The 20,225-nt window shown below is 51.2% G+C and overlaps 1 protein-coding gene and 1 long non-coding RNA gene across 2 annotated transcripts in view; one reads left to right on the top strand and one right to left on the bottom strand.

Annotated features, from left to right (window-relative positions):
- Window positions 1-20,225, top strand: part of LOC119975031 — a 93,170-nt gene that overhangs the window by 67,399 nt on the left and 5,546 nt on the right. The window contains exon 2 of the long non-coding RNA XR_005462643.1: window positions 8,760-8,814. This is a non-coding gene — a long non-coding RNA (uncharacterized LOC119975031). The remainder of the gene's footprint in view (window positions 1-8,759; window positions 8,815-20,225) is intronic.
- The window catches only part of LOC119975028 (carboxypeptidase M-like), an 81,314-nt gene continuing 69,729 nt past the window's right edge, over window positions 8,641-20,225 (bottom strand). The window contains exons 8-9 of the mRNA XM_038814487.1: window positions 19,901-19,927; window positions 8,641-9,053 (exon numbers count right to left, since the gene is read on the bottom strand). Of these exons, the coding sequence (XP_038670415.1) occupies window positions 9,036-9,053; window positions 19,901-19,927 (45 nt within the window). The 3' untranslated portion in view covers window positions 8,641-9,035. The remainder of the gene's footprint in view (window positions 9,054-19,900; window positions 19,928-20,225) is intronic.

Below are 20,225 nucleotides of genomic sequence, written 5' to 3'. Positions count from 1 at the left end.
CACAACAAGTTGGTTTGCAGGTGCAGCAAGTAATTAAGAATGCTGTGGTTTTCTCCTGATAACCATCCTCCTCAACAGTAGAGGATGTTAAAGAGGGGGACAGCCACAGGGGATCCCTGCACTGACTGCCTGCCCCTTCTAGCCGTCACCCATCGATCTTTCTGCACCTTGGGTGTAACCATATATCTAAATGTCCTGTCTATGGTGCTTTCCACCACCTGCATGCCCCTAAGTGCATACAACTGCTGCTCCAACCAATCCATGCGGTCTGTGAGGAGCTGCAATTGGGTGCACTTCCTGCAGATGTAGTTGTCTGGAATGCAGGGAGCTTCACGGTTCTCCCACATCTCATCGGTGGAGCATTTCACCCCTCTAATAGCTATTTCTAGAACTAAATAATACATTAATTTAGAAAATAAATACTGCTGGCCAAAAGGGGCAGAGATTCTGGCATGAGGTGCTTAATATCCGACTGCACCAACCAAACAAAGCTTTCTTGCCTTATTCAAGGAATAGATGTTATTTCCATTGGAAAATAAAACTTGAGTAAAACAAGGGCGGCACGGTGGCCTCACGGCGCTGAGGTCCCAGGTTCAATCCCAGCTCTGGGTCACTGTCCGTGTGGAGTTTGCACATTCTCCCCGTGTCTGCATGGGTTTTGCCCCCACAACCCAAAGATGTACGGGGTAGGTGGATTGGCCACACTAAATTGCCCCTTAATTGGAAAAAAATGAATTGGCTACTCTAAATTTACTGGAAAAAATTTTAAAAAAGAAATGTAAAGCAAACTGATGATTCACCATCAGCTATTTTGCTCCCTCACATAATCAGAAAGCTCTGCCGCAATATATAGAGAGTTGTTTTCAAGCTCGTGGTACAAAATTTTTGCAATTAAAGCAGGATTGTGGCAGAGATCTGAAGATCTTTATTCTGCATTTTCTTTGTGTGCACAGTAATATATTCGTAAGTTATGCACCTCCTTTTGATCTTCAGTCCTTTGTACTGTAATGCGGAGAGTGCTAGAGCTCCCAGCAGCCTGTAGTTAGGCAGTCATGACCAAAGTCTGTGCAGATGGAATCGATACTTTTTAAAAATGACTCTTGTTTTTGTGTCGCCTTATAGCTGAGACACTATTGTGCATGAGCTTTCGAACGCTTTGTGTTACTACATTTTCTGTAGTTTTATACAACTATTAATTAATATTACATTTTTATTTTAAGTTCTCTGATCTGGGTTATACTGGCATGGTTGCCAATTATTTTCTATTCCCCAGTTTCCCTTTGCAGGTAGTTGGGGACCTTCCCCGTGAACCTGTGCCTTCCTCGTTGTTAGGTCGGGATTGCCAGGATTTTGACCCAGCATTGATGATGGAAAGCTGATCTGCTTCCGAATGTGGTTGGAGTGTGACATGGAAGTGATGGTGTCCCAGGACATTACTGCCCTGTTCTTCAGGGTAGAGGTCACGGAGCTGGGTTAATTGCTCCTAAAATAGCAAGGTACAGCCACGCAAACTCATTAACCTTCCTACTCTGGCATGGCACACAGTGGTTCCTGGACTTGTATTGCAAATTGTTTCACCTTGAGTGCATTGCTCAGGCAAGTCAGTTCCGATTGGATGAAGGCCATTCTACTCCCACTCCTCCATCTGAGAGACTGAAAGTGACAATAAACATGCTGAATTCCAATAAATCCATAACTCATTTGCCCAGTTATTTTATTCTTGAATCAAAATTGTGCTTGGATCAGGATCTCTGTAAACTGCACAAACCATTTATCATTCCTGGGGCAATTCTATTTAATTAAGAATTGAAAGCACTTAACAAAACCACAAATTTTACAGATGCACTATTTACCAGTGCTTTTTGGGCTTATGTCAAGGGCAGGGTTTTTCAAAGCGCGGGTCGTGACCCACCGGATGTAGGGAGGATCTTGGAGCAATCGGTCGCGGCATTTCCGCGGTGGTCACGATCGCCAGAGGCAGCAGAGAGTAGGTCACGCACCTTGCGCGCACACTTGACGCCAAGCGCCCTCCATTTACATTCTTTAGGCCCCAAATCATGGAGCAGTGCTGCTTCCATTTTCTAGATGCTGGCAAGAGGACTGTGAAGATGGATGGTTTTCTTAAAAGTAAGAGCTGGCCAGGGACTCAAATCGGCAGTGCGCCTACTGGCAGGATCACACAATATAATCTGCTGGAGAGAGCTGCTCAGGGGAGAGCAGGACAGAGCAGTGCTAGTGTTAGCTCTGTACTGAGCTCCAGGGCCTCTAGTTAGAAACCTACAAAGAAGAAACATAACTCTGGAACAAAGCTGTATAAAAATGATTTCTTGAGGTATGGTTTTGTCAATTGTGCCAATACAAATAATGATGCAAATCCCATGTGCGTAATATGCAGGGAAGTGCTGGCAAATGAGAGGAGAAGTTTTATATTTTGAAAGAGAAGTGGTGGGTGAAAAATTCCTTTTGAGGTTGAAACGCCAGGGTCAGTTAGTAATTTACAGCTGACTCCAATTTAAAAGACTACGGGCGCGATTCTCCACTCCCCGCGACGCCTGGGAGAATAGCGGGAGGGCCTCCCGACATTTTGTACAACCCCGCTATTCTCCCCTCCCCCCCCACGCTCGCCCCACTCCACGATTCTCCGAGGCCGATGGGCCGACTGGCCGGCCGTTTACGACCTTTTCACGACGGCGGCAACCACACCTGGTCGCCACCGTCGTGAAACGGGCGCCAGGAGCCCGTTTGGGGCTTCTAGGTGCCCGATTGGCACGACAGTACCACGGCCGTGCCAAGGAGGGAAAAGGCCCGCGATCGGTGCCCACCGATCGTCGGGCCTGCGTCCATAATGGACGCACTATTTTCCCTCCGCCGCCCCGCAAAATCAAGCCGCCACGTCTTGCGGGGCGGCTGAGGGAAAAGACGGCTCCGCGCATGCGCGGGTCGGAGCCGTCTGCGTGATGACGTCATCCGCGCATGCGCGGCTGATGTCATACAGGCGCCAGCCGCTCGTCATTCTTGACGTGCGGCCTTGACGACCGTCGTCAAGGCCACGCCGCTGAGACCCCCGGGGCCCCGCTCCTAGCCCCAATGGGGGGGGAGAATCGGGTCCCGGGAGGGGGCGCGGAGGCTGCCGTGGGTGACGGCCTCTTCCACGGCAGCCTTCCTGATTCTCTGCCGTTGCGGAGAATCGCGCCCTACACTTCTGTACCTGACCTGTGACACCACATTAAAAACATGTCAAAAGCCCATGAGGCTACCAGCATTCTGGATTAGTATGTTCCAGGAGTACCCAGTGCTGAGTAAAACAAGCATTTTGTTGCTATTGCCCTTCATGACGACCTACATGTGCAGGGTTGGATTTTCCGTTTTCATAAAGATGAAGGCAGCACAAAGGAACTAGCTGAAGTCTGCACCTGATATGCGCATTGCCCACACCTATCCATCAACCCAGTAACCCCACCTAACCTTTAGACACTACAGTGCAATTTAGCGTGACCAATCCACCAAACCCGCACATCTTTGGACTGTGGGAGTAAACCGGAGCGTCTGGAGGAAACCCACGCAGACAAGGAGAGAACATGCAGACTCCGCACAGACAGTGGCCCAAGCCAGAATTGAACCTGGTCCCTGGCGCTGTGAAGCGACAGTGCTAACTGTGCCACCGGGCCGCCATGAAACATTTTTTCTTAATCACCATAGACATCAGCTGTTCAATCCATTTGGTCTTTGCAACATCCATCATTAATGGAGAAGCCAGGAAAGGTCAAATTTCAGATTTGAAGCAAACATGGTGGCATTGACATGAAACATACATTTATTATTATTAGGGGCTGGTTTAGCACACTGGGCTAAATCGCTGGCTTTTAAAGCAGACCAAGGCAGGCCAGCAGCACAGTTCAATTCCTGTACCAGCCTCCCCAAACAGGCGCCGGAATGTGGCGACTAGGGGCTTTTCACAGTAACTCCATTGAAGCCTACTCGTGACAATAAGCGATTTTCATTTCATTTTTCATTTTTCATTTCATTATTAAATGGAAGAATATCTTCTGCGTCTGGTGCATTCTTTCAATTACAGCATATCAGAATCTGAATAAAGATCAATCTAGTCTAACATTAGACAGTACATTTGTTACATTCTCATCTGGTTCACAAATGACCTTCAGGGTAGGAAATCTGCCATCCTTGCTCGGCCTGGCCTACATGCGACGGTTCAAGAAGATGGCTCTCCACCACCTTTCCAAGAGCAATTAGAGATGGACAATAAATGCTGTCCTTGCCAGAAATGCTCACATACCAGAATGAATTGAAAAAAAAAGCAGGATAGGCTTCGGGTCCTTGGGCCCACAACACTTGCTTTCAGCTTTCTCCTACACAACAAACTGAGGCTGCTTCAGTTCTATTTTAAACCAATGCTGTATTTTTGGTAAATACATTTTTAAGATTACAGGCATCAGAATCTCCAGGGAGGGAATATTGGGAGTAAACAGAAAAGGAAATTGAGGTTAGATTCTATTCAATCTTCAACCACTGAATCCAAACACAGAGTGACAAGGCTGAATTAATTACAGTCACACTTTAGGTTCTAGCAGACACACAGTTTATCCCTTGCCACTTTCTGCTCTGCTCTATGTCTCTTCTCTGTCTAATTCTGCCCGCAGATCTATGACCTGAATTTGACTACGTTACCATCCTTTGCCCCCTTCCTTGGCAATTTGTTTTCCATTGGGGTTCATTGAGATGAAGGTGTGCACCCGTGTGCGCTTCAGGTAAAGGGTGAGGTCTGGATCATTTCCGTAGGAAGCCACCAGTTGGAAGGTCAGATGGATTAATAGTTCACGGCCCACAACGTTAGCAAAGTGAAACAGATCTTACATGGATGTAGCAGGGCAACATAAACTTTGCAGAGCAGTTTCTTCCAGAGCAGTTTTTGTTTTTTATGCAGGTAGTATAGTATAAACAATGAAAACAAGAAATGCTGCAAACACTCAGCAGATCAGGCAGCATCTTAGGAGAGAGAAACAGAGGAAATAGGTGGAATTTTCCAATTTTTTTCACAAAGTGTTGTTTCGGGCGGGAAAAGCAGTGAGTCGCCCTCCGTCACCATTGGTTTTTGCACCGTGTTTTTAGGTACTTAGAAAAAAGACCTTTCCGCACTGGATCCATACAGCCTCCGTAGCGGGCGGCCTCTTATTCACCCACCCCGCCATCAGCTGAGCACCTCAATTAATGGGGCACATCATTAAAAGGACGCCCGGCGCTCCCCACACACACTTCTTCATGGTGCCAGGCGGAGAATGGCTGTCAAGAAGTCGGCAATTCACTGGCAGATTGTTGGATGCCGTGGAGGAGCGTCACCACATCTTGTTCCCACAGACGGAAAGGAGACCATCGCGCAAAATCACCAACCCCGCATGGGAGGTTGGTAAACGCAAGCTCCTGGCAGAGGAGGACGGGCACCTGGTGCAGCAAGAGGATGCCCCGTTTGGCCAGGGTAAGTCGCTCCTCTCATCTATCACCACTCACTCATCACACATCAAGAGGGAGCTCACTCGCTGTCACCTCAGGGCACACCACCACTCACTCTCCCACACACTTCCTGATTTCTCCTGTGGCCCGTTACCTCATCACCTCCCTGCTCCCACCCACCACCCACGCACACCAGGCATCCTTACCATCTACCCTGGCACACGTCCCGCTTACACTCTTCCCATCCTCCAGGATAAGCTGGCACATCACAAAAGGAAGAGATCCCACAACAAGGTCGGAGGGATGCCGGGAATCAAAATCCTCGCAATCCAAGGAGAGAACCCTCCAGCTGGCTGGGGAGGAAGACGACCGTTCCTACGCTGAGGGAGGGGTGGGTGCCAAAAAATCAAGAGAGGACCCACAACACCATCATCCAGCACACATACCCAACATGAGTCCGGTCTTTTCTATTTGAATGCCCCTGCTATGCACTAATGACACCTCACTTCAGAGGAGCAGCCCAGTGCTGCCTGTCAGCCTCCAGTCAGGATGAATTCACCACCGGTCAGCTCTGCCCTTCAAAGGGGATGATGTGGAGATGCCGGCGTTGGACTGGGGTGAGCACACCCCTTCAAAGGGTAGAGCAGCCTCTGGAGCTATGGTGGCATTTTATTTGATGGTCCTGCCTAATGTCAGAATACCAACCTCACCACAACCTCAAACCTCATCAAGTTTTCTCCATGAAATGTTGGCAGCTAAAATGAGCATGTCAGTACCGATTGTATGCATGAAATGTTTAATTTGCTGCGGCAACAACAGAATTATAAACTGAAGCTGAATATTCAATCATAATTCATTAAGAAGAATAAAAGCTTTTGAGATATTTTCTCCATGGCTATCTCAAATGCAAACTACTTGGCAGAAATCGGGATGTCAACCATGCGTCAACAGAGCCATTTGGGTCTCATAGCCCTGGAGGCAGCAATTCTGTCAGGTAGGTGAGGATGCACTGCATCTTGTCGAGACCCATTGCAATGGGTGCTTTCTCTAGAACAGTAAAGGCAATGCAAGACAAGAAAATATTCCCATCTGGCCATGGGGAGCTTTATAGAGCTATTTCTACATGCTCAGAATATTCCAAAGTATTCCATAGCCAATTACTTCATAGAATAGAAGAATCATAGAACCTTTACATTGCACAAGGCCATCAGGTCTGAACCGACTCTGTGAAAGAGCACCAACCTAGGCCCACTCCCCCGCCCTATCCCTATAACCCCACCTAACCTACACATCTTTGGGCAGTAAAGGGAAATTTAGCATGGCTAATCCATCTAACCTGTGCATCTTTGGACTGTGGGAGGAAACCAGAGCGCCCGGAGGAAACCCACGCAGACACGGGGAGAACGTGCAAACTCCACAAAGACAGTCACTCAAGGCCGGAATCGAAGCTGAGTCCCTGCACTGTGAGGCAGCAGTGCTAAACACTGTGCCACCTGAAATATAGTCACTGTTGTCACATAGCCAAATGTGGTAACTAAATATGGATCAGCAATGTTTTTCCTAAGAAATGTTGAGCCATTTGTGTTGTGAAATGGACACTGGCTCAGTGAGCCGTACTTTTGCGTCTGGGTCGAGAGGTTGCAGTTTCCTGTCGAAGTACGATGTTTGGCAGGTTAATGGTTAACACGGGACTGGAGAACTGTACTGCCCACTACATGATGTAGAGAGTCAGATGATAGTAGACTGCCTGTAGAGTCTGGAAGGAGCTGGAATGGAGACAGCACCCACGCACAGCAATGTTTTGCATATGTACACAGCTCTGGATTAACAATGAACAGTTAAGTTCAACCTTGACATTCAATGGCATTACCATTGCTGAATCCCCACAATCAACAATGGTTATCATTGATCAGAAACTGAAGTGGACTAGCCACGTTAACATTGTGGCTATCAGGGCAGGTCAAGTGCTAGGAATCCTACGGTGAGTAACTCACCTCCTGATCCCCCAAAGCCTGTCCACCATCTACAAGGCACAAATCAGGAGTGTAATGGAAAGCTCTCCACTTGCCTGGATGAGTGCAGCTCCAACAACACTCAAGAAACTCAACACCATCCAGGACAAAGTAGCCCGCTTGATTGCTTTCCCCTTCCACAAACATTCAAACACTCCACCACCGACAAACAGTAGCAGCCGTGTGTACCATCTACAAGATGCACTGCAGGAACTCACCAAGGTTCCTTAGCCAACACCTTCCAAACCCACGACCACTACCATCTGGAAGGACAACAGCAGCAGATATCTGGGCGCACCACTACCTGAACGTTCCCCTCCAAGTCACTCACCACCCGGACTTGGAAACATATCGACGCTCCTTCACTGTCGCCGGGGCAACATCCTGGAACTCCCTCCCTAACAGCACAGTGGGTGTACCTACACCTCAAGGACTGCAGCGGTTCAAGAAGGCAGCTCACCACCACCTTCTGAAGGACAACTAGGATCTTAGATCAAACTGGGAAATAAATGTAGACCTAACCAGCAACATCCACATCCCATAGATTAATTTTTTTAAAAGTACAAGCCTCCTGGGCTCACCACAAAACACCAAACAGGATTTGAGCTATACTGTCAAAAGTGCCAGTCTTCATGATCAGATATCAAACTGAAGCCCTATCTGATGGTTCCAATAACACCCATATTTAAGAGCAGAGTATACTTTTGGTCCTTTGGCTAATATTTCTCTCTCAATCAATTAATGGCCGATGCATCTCATTGCTGTTGGTGACATCTTGGCGTGTGCAAATTGACTGATGGCTTTGTTGACATAACAAGTTGCTGCATTTCAAAGTATGTCAATGCATGTGAAGCAACAGGAGATGATTCTGTGAGACCCAATAAGATGCTGGATAAACATGGATTGGCTTTAAAATAAATCATCCGGTAGAAGAACCTCTTTTTAAAAATACATTTGGAGTACCCAATAATTTTTTTCCAATTAAGAGGCAGCACGTCCTTTTGGGCTGTGGGGGTCAGACCCACGCACACAAGGGGAGAATGTGCAAACTCCACACGGAGAGTGACCCGAGGTCGGGATCGAACCCGTGTCCTCGGCGGCGTGGGGCAGCAGTGCTAACCACTGCGCCACCGTGTCGCCCCCTAATAGAGGAAACTCTCACTTCAAGTTCATATTTCAGAGGCTGAAGAGCAAGCCGGCTTGCAAACTCGACATAAACCTCACATGCCAAAGTCTGAAGCTTGCACTTAAATTCACCTCTAGGTCTCTCTTTCATTTCAGGAGCTCACTATTCGCCTCTATGAAGATTAAAAAACAGACGCTTTCCCTTCAAGTGGTAAGTAAAGGAGAACAAGAGTTGGCTGGGTAGCTACTGTTTGATCTAAGATCTTACAGCTGTCCACAATAGCGTTAGCACTTCAAACATTGCTGTTGCTGCTCTTTATCACCAGATCGTGACTATTTTCTAATCACCTACCTCATCTCCATGAATATTGCCAACGTACTTAAATTCTGGTCTCCCAATCTCATGTTCAGTAGAATTTCATCCAATAGCCATCAACCATAGATTTCTCCCTGTAAGGTTCACAATATTTTTAAAAAATCATTTCATAGGTTATTTCCAGTTTCGTCCTGGTAATTCTTAATTCGAGTACGATCTGGGTCAGAATTTTACGCTCCCCGGCAGTTTCTATGGGGTGTGGGGCAGTGGGGGGGTGCATAAAATTGAAGGAGGGGATCCCACTCACCCTGACCCAGATGCAATTTCACAGCGGGTCGGGCAGGGTCTTGGGCGGGATGCCCATCCTTATCTCTATTAAGGCCCTTAAGTAGCCACTTGATGGCCATTTTAGGACCTTTTCCTGACCAGCCTCAGTATTTAGGCTGGCGGGTGCCGGTCAGAGCAGAGTGGGAAACCATAATCTATAGAATCCCTACAGTGTAGAAGAAGACCATTCAGCCCATCGTGTCTGCACCAACCCTCTGAAAGAGCACCCGACTCAGGCCCATCCCCCCCCAACCTATTCCTGTACTGCTGTAACCCCACAGAACCTTCACATGTTTGGACACTAAGGCAATTTAGCATGGTCAATCCACCTATCCTGCACATCTCTGGACTGTGGGAGAAACCGGAACACCCGGAGGAATCCCAGGCAGACAGGGGGAGAACGTGCAATCTCTACACAGACAGTCACCCAAGGCTGAAATTCAACAATGCTAACCACTGTGCCACCATGCCAATCAAAAAAATTTTTAAATTCCATCTCGAGCAGGAAGTTTGAGAATGGTGCCATGCAGTGAGTATCTCAGTGATGCAGCCTGGGAACGGTGTCCTCAAGTCAGCATCTCACAGTGAAGCAATCTGGGAGCAGTGTCCTGCAGTCAGCATCACAGTGAAGCAGTCTGGGAACGGTGTCCTGCAGTCAGCATCACAGTGAGGCAGGGTGGGAACAGTGCCCTGCAGTCAGTGTCACAGTGAAGCAGTCTGGGAACGGTGTCCTGCAGTCAGTGTCACAGTGAGGCAGGCTAGGAACAGTGCCCTGCAGTCAGTGTCACAGTGAAGCAGTCTGGGAATGGGGTCCTCACGGTCAGCATCACAGTGAAGCAGTCTGGGAACAGGTCCCTGCAGTCAGCATCACAGTGAAGCAGTCTGGGAATGGTGTCCTGCAGTCAGCATCACAGTGAAGCAGTCTGGGAACAGTGTCCCGCAGTCAGCATCACAGTGAAGCAGTCTGGGAACGGTGTCCTGCAGTCACCATCATCATGACGCAGTCTGGGAACAGTGTCCTGCAGTCAGTGTTACAGTGAAGCAGTCTGGGAACAGTGTCCTGCAGTCAGTGTCACAGCGAAGCAGTCTGGGAACTGTGTCCTGCAGTCAGCATCATGGCGAAGCAGTCTGTGAACAGTGTCCTGCAGTCAGTGTCACAGAGAAGCAGTCTGGGAACTGCGTCCTGCAGTCAGCATCACAGTGAAGCAGTCTGGGAACTGCGTCCTGCAGTCAGCATCACAGTGAAACAGTCTGGGAACAGTGTCCTGCAGTCAGCGTCACAGTGAAGCAATCTGTGAACAGTGTCCTGCAGTCAGTGTCACAGTGAAGCAGGCTGGAAACAGTGTCCTGCAGTCAGTGTCACAGTGAAGCAGGCTGGGAACAGTATCCTGCAGTCAGTGTCACAGTGAAGCAGTCTGTGAACAGTGTCCTGCAGTCAGTGTCACAGTGAAGCAGTCTGGGAACAGTGTCCTGCAGTCAGTGTCACAGTGAAGCAGTCTGGGAACAGTGTCCTGCAGTCAGTGTCACAGTGAAGTAGGCTGGGAACAGTGTCCTGCAGTCAGTGTCACAGTGAAGCAGTCTGGGAACAGTGTCCTGCAGTCAGTGTCACAGTGAAGCAGGCTGGAAACGGTGTCCTGCAGTCAGTATCACAGTGAAGCAGTCTGGGAACCGTGTCCTGCAGTCAGCATCACGGTGAAGCAGGCTGGGAACCGTGTCCTGCAGTCAGCATTGCAGTGAAGCAGTCTGTGAACAGTGTCCTGCAATCAGTGTCACAGTGAAGCAGGCTGGGAACGGTGTCCTGCAGTCAGCGTCGCAGTGAAGCAGTGTGGGAACAGTGTCACAGTGAAGCAGTCTGGGAACGGTGTATTTCAGTCAGTGTCACAGTGAAGCAGTGTGGGAAAAGTGTCCTGCAGTCAGCATCGCAGTGAAGCAGTGTGGGAATGGTGTCCTGCAGTCACCATCACGGTGATGCAGTCTGGGAACAGTGTCCTGCAGTCAGTGTCACAGTGAAGCAGTCTGTGAACAGTGTCCTGCAGTCAGCGTCACAATGAAGCAGTCTGTGAACAGTGTCCTGCAGTCAGTGTCACAGTGAAGCAGTCTGGGAACAGTGTCCTGCAGTCAGTGTCACAGTGAAGCAGGCTGGAAACGGTGTCCTGCAGTCAGTATCACAGTGAAGCAGTCTGGGAACAGTGTCCTGCAGTCAGCATCACGGTGAAGCAGGCTGGGAACCGTGTCCTGCAGTCAGCATTGCAGTGAAGCAGTCTGTGAACAGTGTCCTGCAATCAGTGTCACAGTGAAGCAGGCTGGGAATGGTGTCCTGCAGTCAGCGTCACAGTGAAGTAGTGTGGGAACAGTGTCACAGTGAAGCAGTCTGGGAACGGTGTCATTCAGTCAGTGTCACAGTGAAGCAGTGTGGGAACAGTGTCCTGCAGTCAGCATCGCAGTGAAGCAGTCAGTGAACAGTATCCTGCAGTCAGCATCACAGTGAAACAGTCTGTGAACAGTGTCCTGCAGTCAGTGTCACAGTGAAGCAGTGTGGGAACAGTATCCTGCAGTCAGCGTCACAGTGAAGCAGTCTGGGAACAGTGTCCTGCAGTCAGTGTCACAGTGAAGCAGTCTGGGAACAGTGTCCTGCAGTCAGCGTCACAGTGAAGCAGTCTGTGAACAGTGTCCTGCAGTCAGTGTCACAGTGAAGCAATCTGTGAACAGTGTCCTGCAGTCAGTGTCACAGTGAAGCAGGCTGGAAACAGTGTCCTGCAGTCAGTGTCACAGTGAAGCAGGCTGGGAACAGTATCCTGCAGTCAGTGTCACAGTGAAGCAGTCTGTGAACAGTGTCCAGCAGTCAGTGTCACAGTGAAGCAGTCTGGGAACAGTGTCCTGCAGTCAGTGTCACAGTGAAGCAGTCTGGGAACAGTGTCCTGCAGTCAGTGTCACAGTGAAGCAGGCTGGGAACAGTGTCCTGCAGTCAGTGTCACAGTGAAGCAGTCTGGGAACAGTGTCCTGCAGTCAGTGTCACAATGAAGCAGGCTGGAAACGGTGTCCTGCAGTCAGTATCACAGTGAAGCAGTCTGGGAACAGTGTCCTGCAGTCAGCATCACGGTGAAGCAGGCTGGGAACCGTGTCCTGCAGTCAGCATTGCAGTGAAGCAGTCTGTGAACAGTGTCCTGCAATCAGTGTCACAGTGAAGCAGGCTGGGAACGGTGTCCTGCAGTCAGCGTCGCAGTGAAGCAGTGTGGGAACAGTGTCACAGTGAAGCAGTCTGGGAACGGTGTAATTCAGTCAGTGTCACAGTGAAGCAGTGTGGGAAAAGTGTCCTGCAGTCAGCATTGCAGTGAAGCAGTGTGGGAATGGTGTCCTGCAGTCACCATCACGGTGATGCAGTCTGGGAACAGTGTCCTGCAGTCAGTGTCACAGTGAAGCAGTCTGTGAACAGTGTCCTGCAGTCAGCGTCACAATGAAGCAGTCTGTGAACAGTGTCCTGCAGTCAGTGTCACAGTGAAGCAGTCTGGGAACAGTGTCCTGCAGTCAGTGTCACAGTGAAGCAGGCTGGAAACGGTGTCCTGCAGTCAGTATCACAGTGAAGCAGTCTGGGAACAGTGTCCTGCAGTCAGCATCACGGTGAAGCAGGCTGGGAACCGTGTCCTGCAGTCAGCATTGCAGTGAAGCAGTCTGTGAACAGTGTCCTGCAATCAGTGTCACAGTGAAGCAGGCTGGGAACGGTGACCTGCAGTCAGCGTCACAGTGAAGCAGTGTGGGAACAGTGTCACAGTGAAGCAGTCTGGGAACGGTGTCATTCAGTCAGTGTCACAGTGAAGCAGTGTGGGAACAGTGTCCTGCAGTCAGCATCGCAGTGAAGCAGTCAGTGAACAGTATCCTGCAGTCAGCATCACAGTGAAACAGTCTATGAACAGTGTCCTGCAGTCAGTGTCACAGTGAAGCAGTGTGGGAACAGTATCCTGCAGTCAGCGTCACAGTGAAGCAGTCTGGGAACAGTGTCCTGCAGTCAGTGTCACAGTGAAGCAGTCTGGGAACAGTGTCCTGCAGTCAGCGTCACAGTGAAGCAGTCTGTGAACAGTGTCCTGCAGTCAGTGTCACAGTGAAGCAATCTGTGAACAGTGTCCTGCAGTCAGTGTCACAGTGAAGCAGGCTGGAAACAGTGTCCTGCAGTCAGTGTCACAGTGAAGCAGGCTGGGAACAGTATCCTGCAGTCAGTGTCACAGTGAAGCAGTCTGTGAACAGTGTCCTGCAGTCAGTGTCACAGTGAAGCAGTCTGGGAACAGTGTCCTGCAGTCAGTGTCACAGTGAAGCAGTCTGGGAACAGTGTCCTGCAGTCAGTGTCACAGTGAAGCAGGCTGGAAACGGTGTCCTGCAGTCAGTATCACAGTGAAGCAGTCTGGGAACAGTGGCCTGCAGTCAGCATCACGGTGAAGCAGGCTGGGAACCGTGTCCTGCCGTCAGCATTGCAGTGAAGCAGTCTGTGAACAGTGTCCTGCAATCAGTGTCACAGTGAAGCAGGCTGGGAACGGTGTCCTGCAGTCAGCGTCGCAGTGAAGCAGTGTGGGAACAGTGTCACAGTGAAGCAGTCTGGGAACGGTGTCATTCAGTCAGTGTCACAGTGAAGCAGTGTGGGAACAGTGTCCTGCAGTCAGCATCGCAGTGAAGCAGTCAGTGAACAGTATCCTGCAGTCAGCGTCACAGTGAAACAGTCTGTGAACAGTGTCCTGCAGTCAGTGTCACAGTGAAGCAGTGTGGGAACAGTATCCTGCAGTCAGCGTCACAGTGAAGCAGTCTGGGAACAGTGTCCTGCAGTCAGTGTCACAGTGAAGCAGTCTGGGAACAGTGTCCTGCAGTCAGCGTCACAGTGAAGCAGTCTGTGAACAGTGTCCTGCAGTCAGTGTCACAGTGAAGCAATCTGTGAACAGTGTCCTGCAGTCAGTGTCACAGTGAAGCAGGCTGGAAACAGTGTCCTGCAGTCAGTGTCACAGTGAAGCAGGCTGGGAACAGTATCCTGCAGTCAGTGTCACAGTGAAGCAGTCTGTGAACAGTGTCCTGCAGTCAGTGTCACAGTGAAGCAGTCTGGGAACAGTGTCCTGCAGTCAGTGTCACAGTGAAGCAGTCTGGGAACAGTGTCCTGCAGTCAGTGTCACAGTGAAGCAGGCTGGGAACAGTGTCCTGCAGTCAGTGTCACAGTGAAGCAGGCTGGGAACGGTGTCCTGCAGTCAGTGTCGCAGTGAGGCAGTCTGGGAACGGTGTCATGTAGTCAGTGTCACAGTGAAGCAGTGTGGGAATGGTGTCCTGCAGTCAGCTCTTGTTGAAAAAAATTAACTGACAAGGGATAAGTAGATGTCCGAGCCAGCATAATAAGTGAAAAGTAATTATAATAACAAAAACAAGGTAGAAAAAATGTAAATGTTGCCGGATTCCCAGAGGCTGCTCTCCCCTTTGGGAGAGAGGGCTGACTGTTGATGATTTAAGCTAAGGGTCTGCACACCTCAGGGGAGGGCCAAGGTTGAGAAGGGGCTTTATGTGGCGCGGCTGCTAGCCCCCCAACAGGTGGAGCATCGGTACGGGGGCGCCGCCGACATTGTGGTGGGTAGACCAGACGCATGCTCCGGACATAGCCGCAGAATCGGAGAATCCAGCCCATAGTTTAAAAATAAGGGTTTAAAATATGGATTCTGCGTTTCAGCGGCTAAGTGCGAAATAAAATCGGCGCTGTGACCCCTCACCGATTCCGGACTAGTCAGGTGCTAGCAGCGGTGAAACCCCTGGCTTCCCTGTCAAAAATGGGCGGAGGATGGCTGTTTCCCTGGCCACGGTCGTGCCGTACAACATGGTGCATGCTGTGCGCGGCCCTGACACGCCATCTGCGACCCCACAGGCCGCCCCCCACCAGTTCCCCAGCCCTCGTGGAAGCCCCCCTCGGCCAGCGACATGGATCCCAACGGAGTTTGGCGACGCCGAACACAGTCCGCAGCCGCCATGTTGCATTCCCAACTGCTGAGGTCGGGAACTTGGCCCATCAGGGGCGGAGACTCACTGGGGGCCTGCCAATGACACGCCAACGCCGGTGCAACACCGTGCGACGCAATTATGCCATTTTGGAGGGGGCAGATCATGACTGACTGGCGTCAACCCGGCGCCAGCCCCGATTTGGGCGTCAGAATGGATTCTCAACTGAGAATACCGACCAAGGGGTCTCCCAGTTCCGACAAAGAAACGAAGATCTTTTTCTCTCAGAGGATTGTGACGTTTGGAACTCCTTTACAGAGAGTGACAGAGGCAGGATCGGGGAATATTTTTAAAGCAGAAAGAGGTGGATTCTTTACTAACAAGGGGAGTCAAAGGTTATCAGGGGTCAACGGAATGTGGAGCTGAAGCCATAATCAGATAAGCGATGACCCTTGAATGGCGAAGCAGGCTCGAGTTGCTCCTCCTCCTAATTAATATGTACCAAAATAAACATTGACCATAAGAAGAAGGGGGCAAATGCTAAGAAGCAAATTCAGGCAGGTTTTCGTAGATTATGATCAGCAGGTGAAAAGGATTTCTGGAGGGGCAAACATTGTCGAATAAACAGTTGAATGGTATAATGGGTCACAGGGCTCGAAAATCCTCCCACCAATACATATCGAAATATGACCCCAAACTCTGTCACTGTGGTAGTCACCACTGTTGGATTATATACTGCATACGAGGGTATTACGGTAAGGCTCCTGTACTACAGGTACTGGGGTAGATCACTGCCTGCTGGCTCTGCCCAATAGGCAGCAGCAGCTGCGGGAGGCTCCACGTCTCTGCGTAATAAAGCCTCGGTTACTCTCTACTCTCGTCTCGTCGTAATTGATAGTGCATCAATGGATTACGCAGAGATTTTAAAACGATGGATTTCCACATCAAGCCTGATCACCTGCAGCTGCACCCTGAGCAGACAACGCCAAGCCGGCCTTCGCACATTGGCTAGCCTGCTTCGAGGCATACGTAGGATCTGCGACTGAACCACCCTCAGAGGCACAGAAGCTCCAGATCCTCTACACGCGGCTGAACTCGGACATCTTCCCCCTCATTCGGGACGCACCGACATACGCTGAGGCCGTGCTGCTACACGCAGCAGACCAACAAAATCTACGCCAGGCACCTCCTCTCCACGCGGCATCAACTCGCCGGTGAGTCTGTGGAGGAGTTCTGGCGTGCGCTGCAACTCCTAGTGAGAGACTGCGATTGCCAGGCCGTTTCGGCCGCTGAACATTTGGACTTGCTACTTAGAGATGTGTTCATTACAGGCATAGAGTCGGCCTACATCCGGCAGCGATTCTTAGAAGGGCCTACCCTCGACCTCGCGGTGACCAAGAAACTAGCGCACTCGCTCACGGTCGCCTCACGCAATATTAAGGCGTATGCCCCTGACCGCGTGGCCCACCCCTCCTGGACGTCGTGGACCCCGCCAGTGAACACCCTACCATGCACCCCACCAGCGGCCACCACAACCAACCCCAGGCCTGCGCTGCACGGCAACCACACAACCCTCGGGGACCCAAGTGGTACTTCTGTGGACAGTCAAAACACCTCTGACAACGCTGCCCGGCATGGAGCGCGCTCTGCAAGGCCTGCGGTAAGAAAGAACATTTTGCTGCTCTGTGCCAGGCCCGCTCGGTCACCGCTGTTGCCCCGGCGCCCCCACATGTGCGACCGGCGGGCGCTACCATCATCCTTGCCTCAGACCACATGTGGCCCGTGGGTGCCGCCATCTTGCTCCCCTCACAACACGTGCAGTCCGTGTGCAGCGCCATTTTACTCGCCATCTTGCTCGCCTCAAACATGCGGCCCGTGGGCGCCGCCATGTTGCCCGCCGCAGGACACGTGTGGCCCGTGGGCGCCGCCATCTTCCCCGCCTCAGGATCCCTGCTTGTCAGACACCTCATCGGGCAGCTCATCTCCTGGAACCGCCGCCAACCAGCCACGTCTGGCCTCCGACACAATCGACCGGACACGACCGCACAACCTCGCGACCGTGTTGACAATGGTGAAAAGCGACGGGCACAAGGTCTCCTGCCTTCTGGACTCCGGGAGCACTGAGAGCTTCATCCACCCCAATATGGTAAGGCGCTGTTCCCTCACAGTCCACCCTACCAACCAGAGAATCTCCCTTACCTCCGGGGGTACGGCACGGCCACCATTACCATCCAGGGCGTAGAGTTCAGCGGCTTCCACCTCTACCTCCTCCCCAACCTCTGCGCTGCCTTGCTACTCCGCCTGAACTTCCAGTGCAACCTCCAGAGCCTAACCTTGAAATTTGGCGGGCCCCTACCACCACTTACTGTATGCGTCCTCACGACCCTTAAGGTTGACCCACCTTCCCTGTTTGCAAACCTCACTCCAGATTGCAAACCCGTCACCACCAGGAGCAGACAGTAGTGCCCAGGACAGGACCTTTATCGGGTCTGAGGTCCAGCGGCTGCTGCGGGAAGGCCTTGTATAGCCCAAGTGGTAGTGGTGAAAACTGGGGAGAAAAACAGGATGGCCGTTGACTACAGTCAGACCATCAATCGGTACACGCAGCTTGACGCGTACCCCCTCCCTCACATATCTGATATGGTCAATCAGATTGCACAGTACCGGGTCTTCTCTACAGTGGACCTGAAATCTGCCTACCACCAGCTCCCCATTCGCAAGGCGGACCATCAGTACACCGTATTTGAAGTGGACGGCCGCTTTTACCATTTCCTTAGGGTTCCCTTCGGCGTCACTAACGGGGTCTCGCTCTTCCAACGGGAGATGAACCGAATGGTTGACCGGTACAGACTGCGGGCCACTTTCCCGTGCCTGGACAACGTCACCATCTGCGGCCACAACCAGCAGGACCGCGACGCTAACCTTTCCAAATTCCTCCACACCGCCAAACTCCTTAACCTAACATACAACAAGGAGAAGTGTGTGTTCGGCACAGACCGATTAGCCATCCTCGGCTATGTGGTCCAGAACAGAGTTCTAGGGACCGACCCCGATGCATGCGCCCCGTCATGGAACTCCCCCTCCCCCACTGTCCCAAGGCCCTCAAATGATGCATGGGGTTCTTCTCGTACTACACCCAGTGGGTCCCAAACTGTGTGGACAAGGCCCGCCCACTCATTCACTCCACCGTTTTCCCACTGACAGCCGAGGTTCACCAGGCCTTCAACCATATCAAGGCCGACATCGCCAAGGCCGCGATGCATGCGGTCGACGAGACGTTACCCTTCCAAGTCGAGAGGGATGCATCAGACGTCGCTCTGGCCGCCACCCTCAACCAGGCAGGCAGGCCCATAGCATTCTTTTCCCGCACACTCCAGGCCTCCGAAACTCGGCACTCCTCTGTCGAAAAGGAGGACCAGCTACAACCGCCAGGGAAACGGGCAGGTGGAGCGGGAGAATGGGACGGTCTGGAAGGCCGTCCAGCTGGCGTCCTACGGTCCAGAAATCTCCCGGCCTCCCGCTGGCAGGATGTCCTCCCTGACGCCATCACTCCATTCGGTCGCTCCTGTGTACTGCGACTAACAAAACCCCCCCATGAACGTCTCTTTGCCTTCTCTAGGAAGTCCACCTCCGGGGTTTCGCTTCCAACATGGCTGGCAGCTCCAGGATCCGTTCTCCTCCGTAAGCACGTGCGGCTACACAAGGTGGACCTGTTGGTTGAGAGGGTACAGCTACTCCACGCAAACCCGCAGTATGCCTACGTAGCATACCCTGATGGCCGCCAAGAAACTGTCTCCCTCTGGGACCTGGCACCAGCTGGGTCCCCGCACGCCCCCCAATCTACCCGGCACCACCCTCCCTTCCCCCGGCACACCCCGCCACAGTCCCCACTCCAGGATGATCCACCCTCCCCTTGGTCCCACCCGTGGATGAAGATGAGGCCGACACGCTCCCGGAGTCACCAACGCCTGCATCAACACCACACCTGCGGCGCTCGCAACGACGGATCAAGGCGCCCGACCGTCTAAATGTGTAGACTCTGTTTATATTTTTTTAACAACCTGTATGTAAATAGTTTCCACCACTCCCGCTGGACTCTTTTTTAGCAGGGGGTGAATGTGGTAGTCACCACTGTTGGATTATATACTGCATACGAAGGTATTACGGTAAGGCTCCTGTACTACAGGTACGGGGGTAGATCCCTGCCTGCTGGATCCGCCCAGTAGGCGGAGTATAAATGTGTGTGCTCACCAAGCTGCAGCCATTTCGGCAGCAGCTGCGAGAGGCTTCACATCTCTGCGTAATAAAGCCTCGATTACTCTCTACTCTCGTCTCGTCGTAATTGATAGTGCATCAGTCACTGACTGCAAGGACTGGCTAATTGCAAGCGGCAATTTTACAATGCGTCCACGCTGGGGACAGTCGAGGAGTCAGATCCCTCCCCTCCCCCTTCTCAGTACATGGACACAGCACAATGTGACAAAAGCAGGCCATTGGATTTCTCACTTTGAGTGGATTTTCCCACACTGTACAGATGCGTGAGGCCTGGGTAATTCGAAGCGATGCAGTTGAGGAACTGCTCCAGTACAGAGTGATTGTGATGACTCGGGTCTGGCTTGCAGGGCCTCGCCTTCAGTGTCCAATCTATGACCGCTGCTGTATATTTTTCCCTCGTGCTCTCGTGCAGAAGCACATTCCTTACCTGTGGCTCATAACCTGTGGCGGAAACCTGTGAATGCAAAGAAACAGAAAGTGAGCAACTGAAGGTGTTTCCCCTTAGTGCTGAGCATAACAACAACAGGCATCTTGTAAGACCGTGGTTTGCTTGGTGGTGGTCAGTTCTTTGTTCAGATAACACCGTCAGCATAGGAAAACACCCCAAAGTTCTTCATAACAAAATCATAAAAGTCTTGTTTGAATCAGTACATAAAAGGGAACTTTTATGCGTTTTAACAATAAAAGACAGTCATCTTTGTATGTGTAGCAATGTTACTCCCTTCTCGCCAAAGGCCGGATTTTCCGGCTCT

Source organism: Scyliorhinus canicula, chromosome 12 (assembly GCF_902713615.1).
Source record: "Scyliorhinus canicula chromosome 12, sScyCan1.1, whole genome shotgun sequence".
Lineage (NCBI taxonomy): Eukaryota > Metazoa > Chordata > Chondrichthyes > Carcharhiniformes > Scyliorhinidae > Scyliorhinus > Scyliorhinus canicula.
The sequence above is the reverse complement of the archived record's forward strand: the minus strand, read 5'-3'. Positions and strand labels throughout refer to the sequence as shown.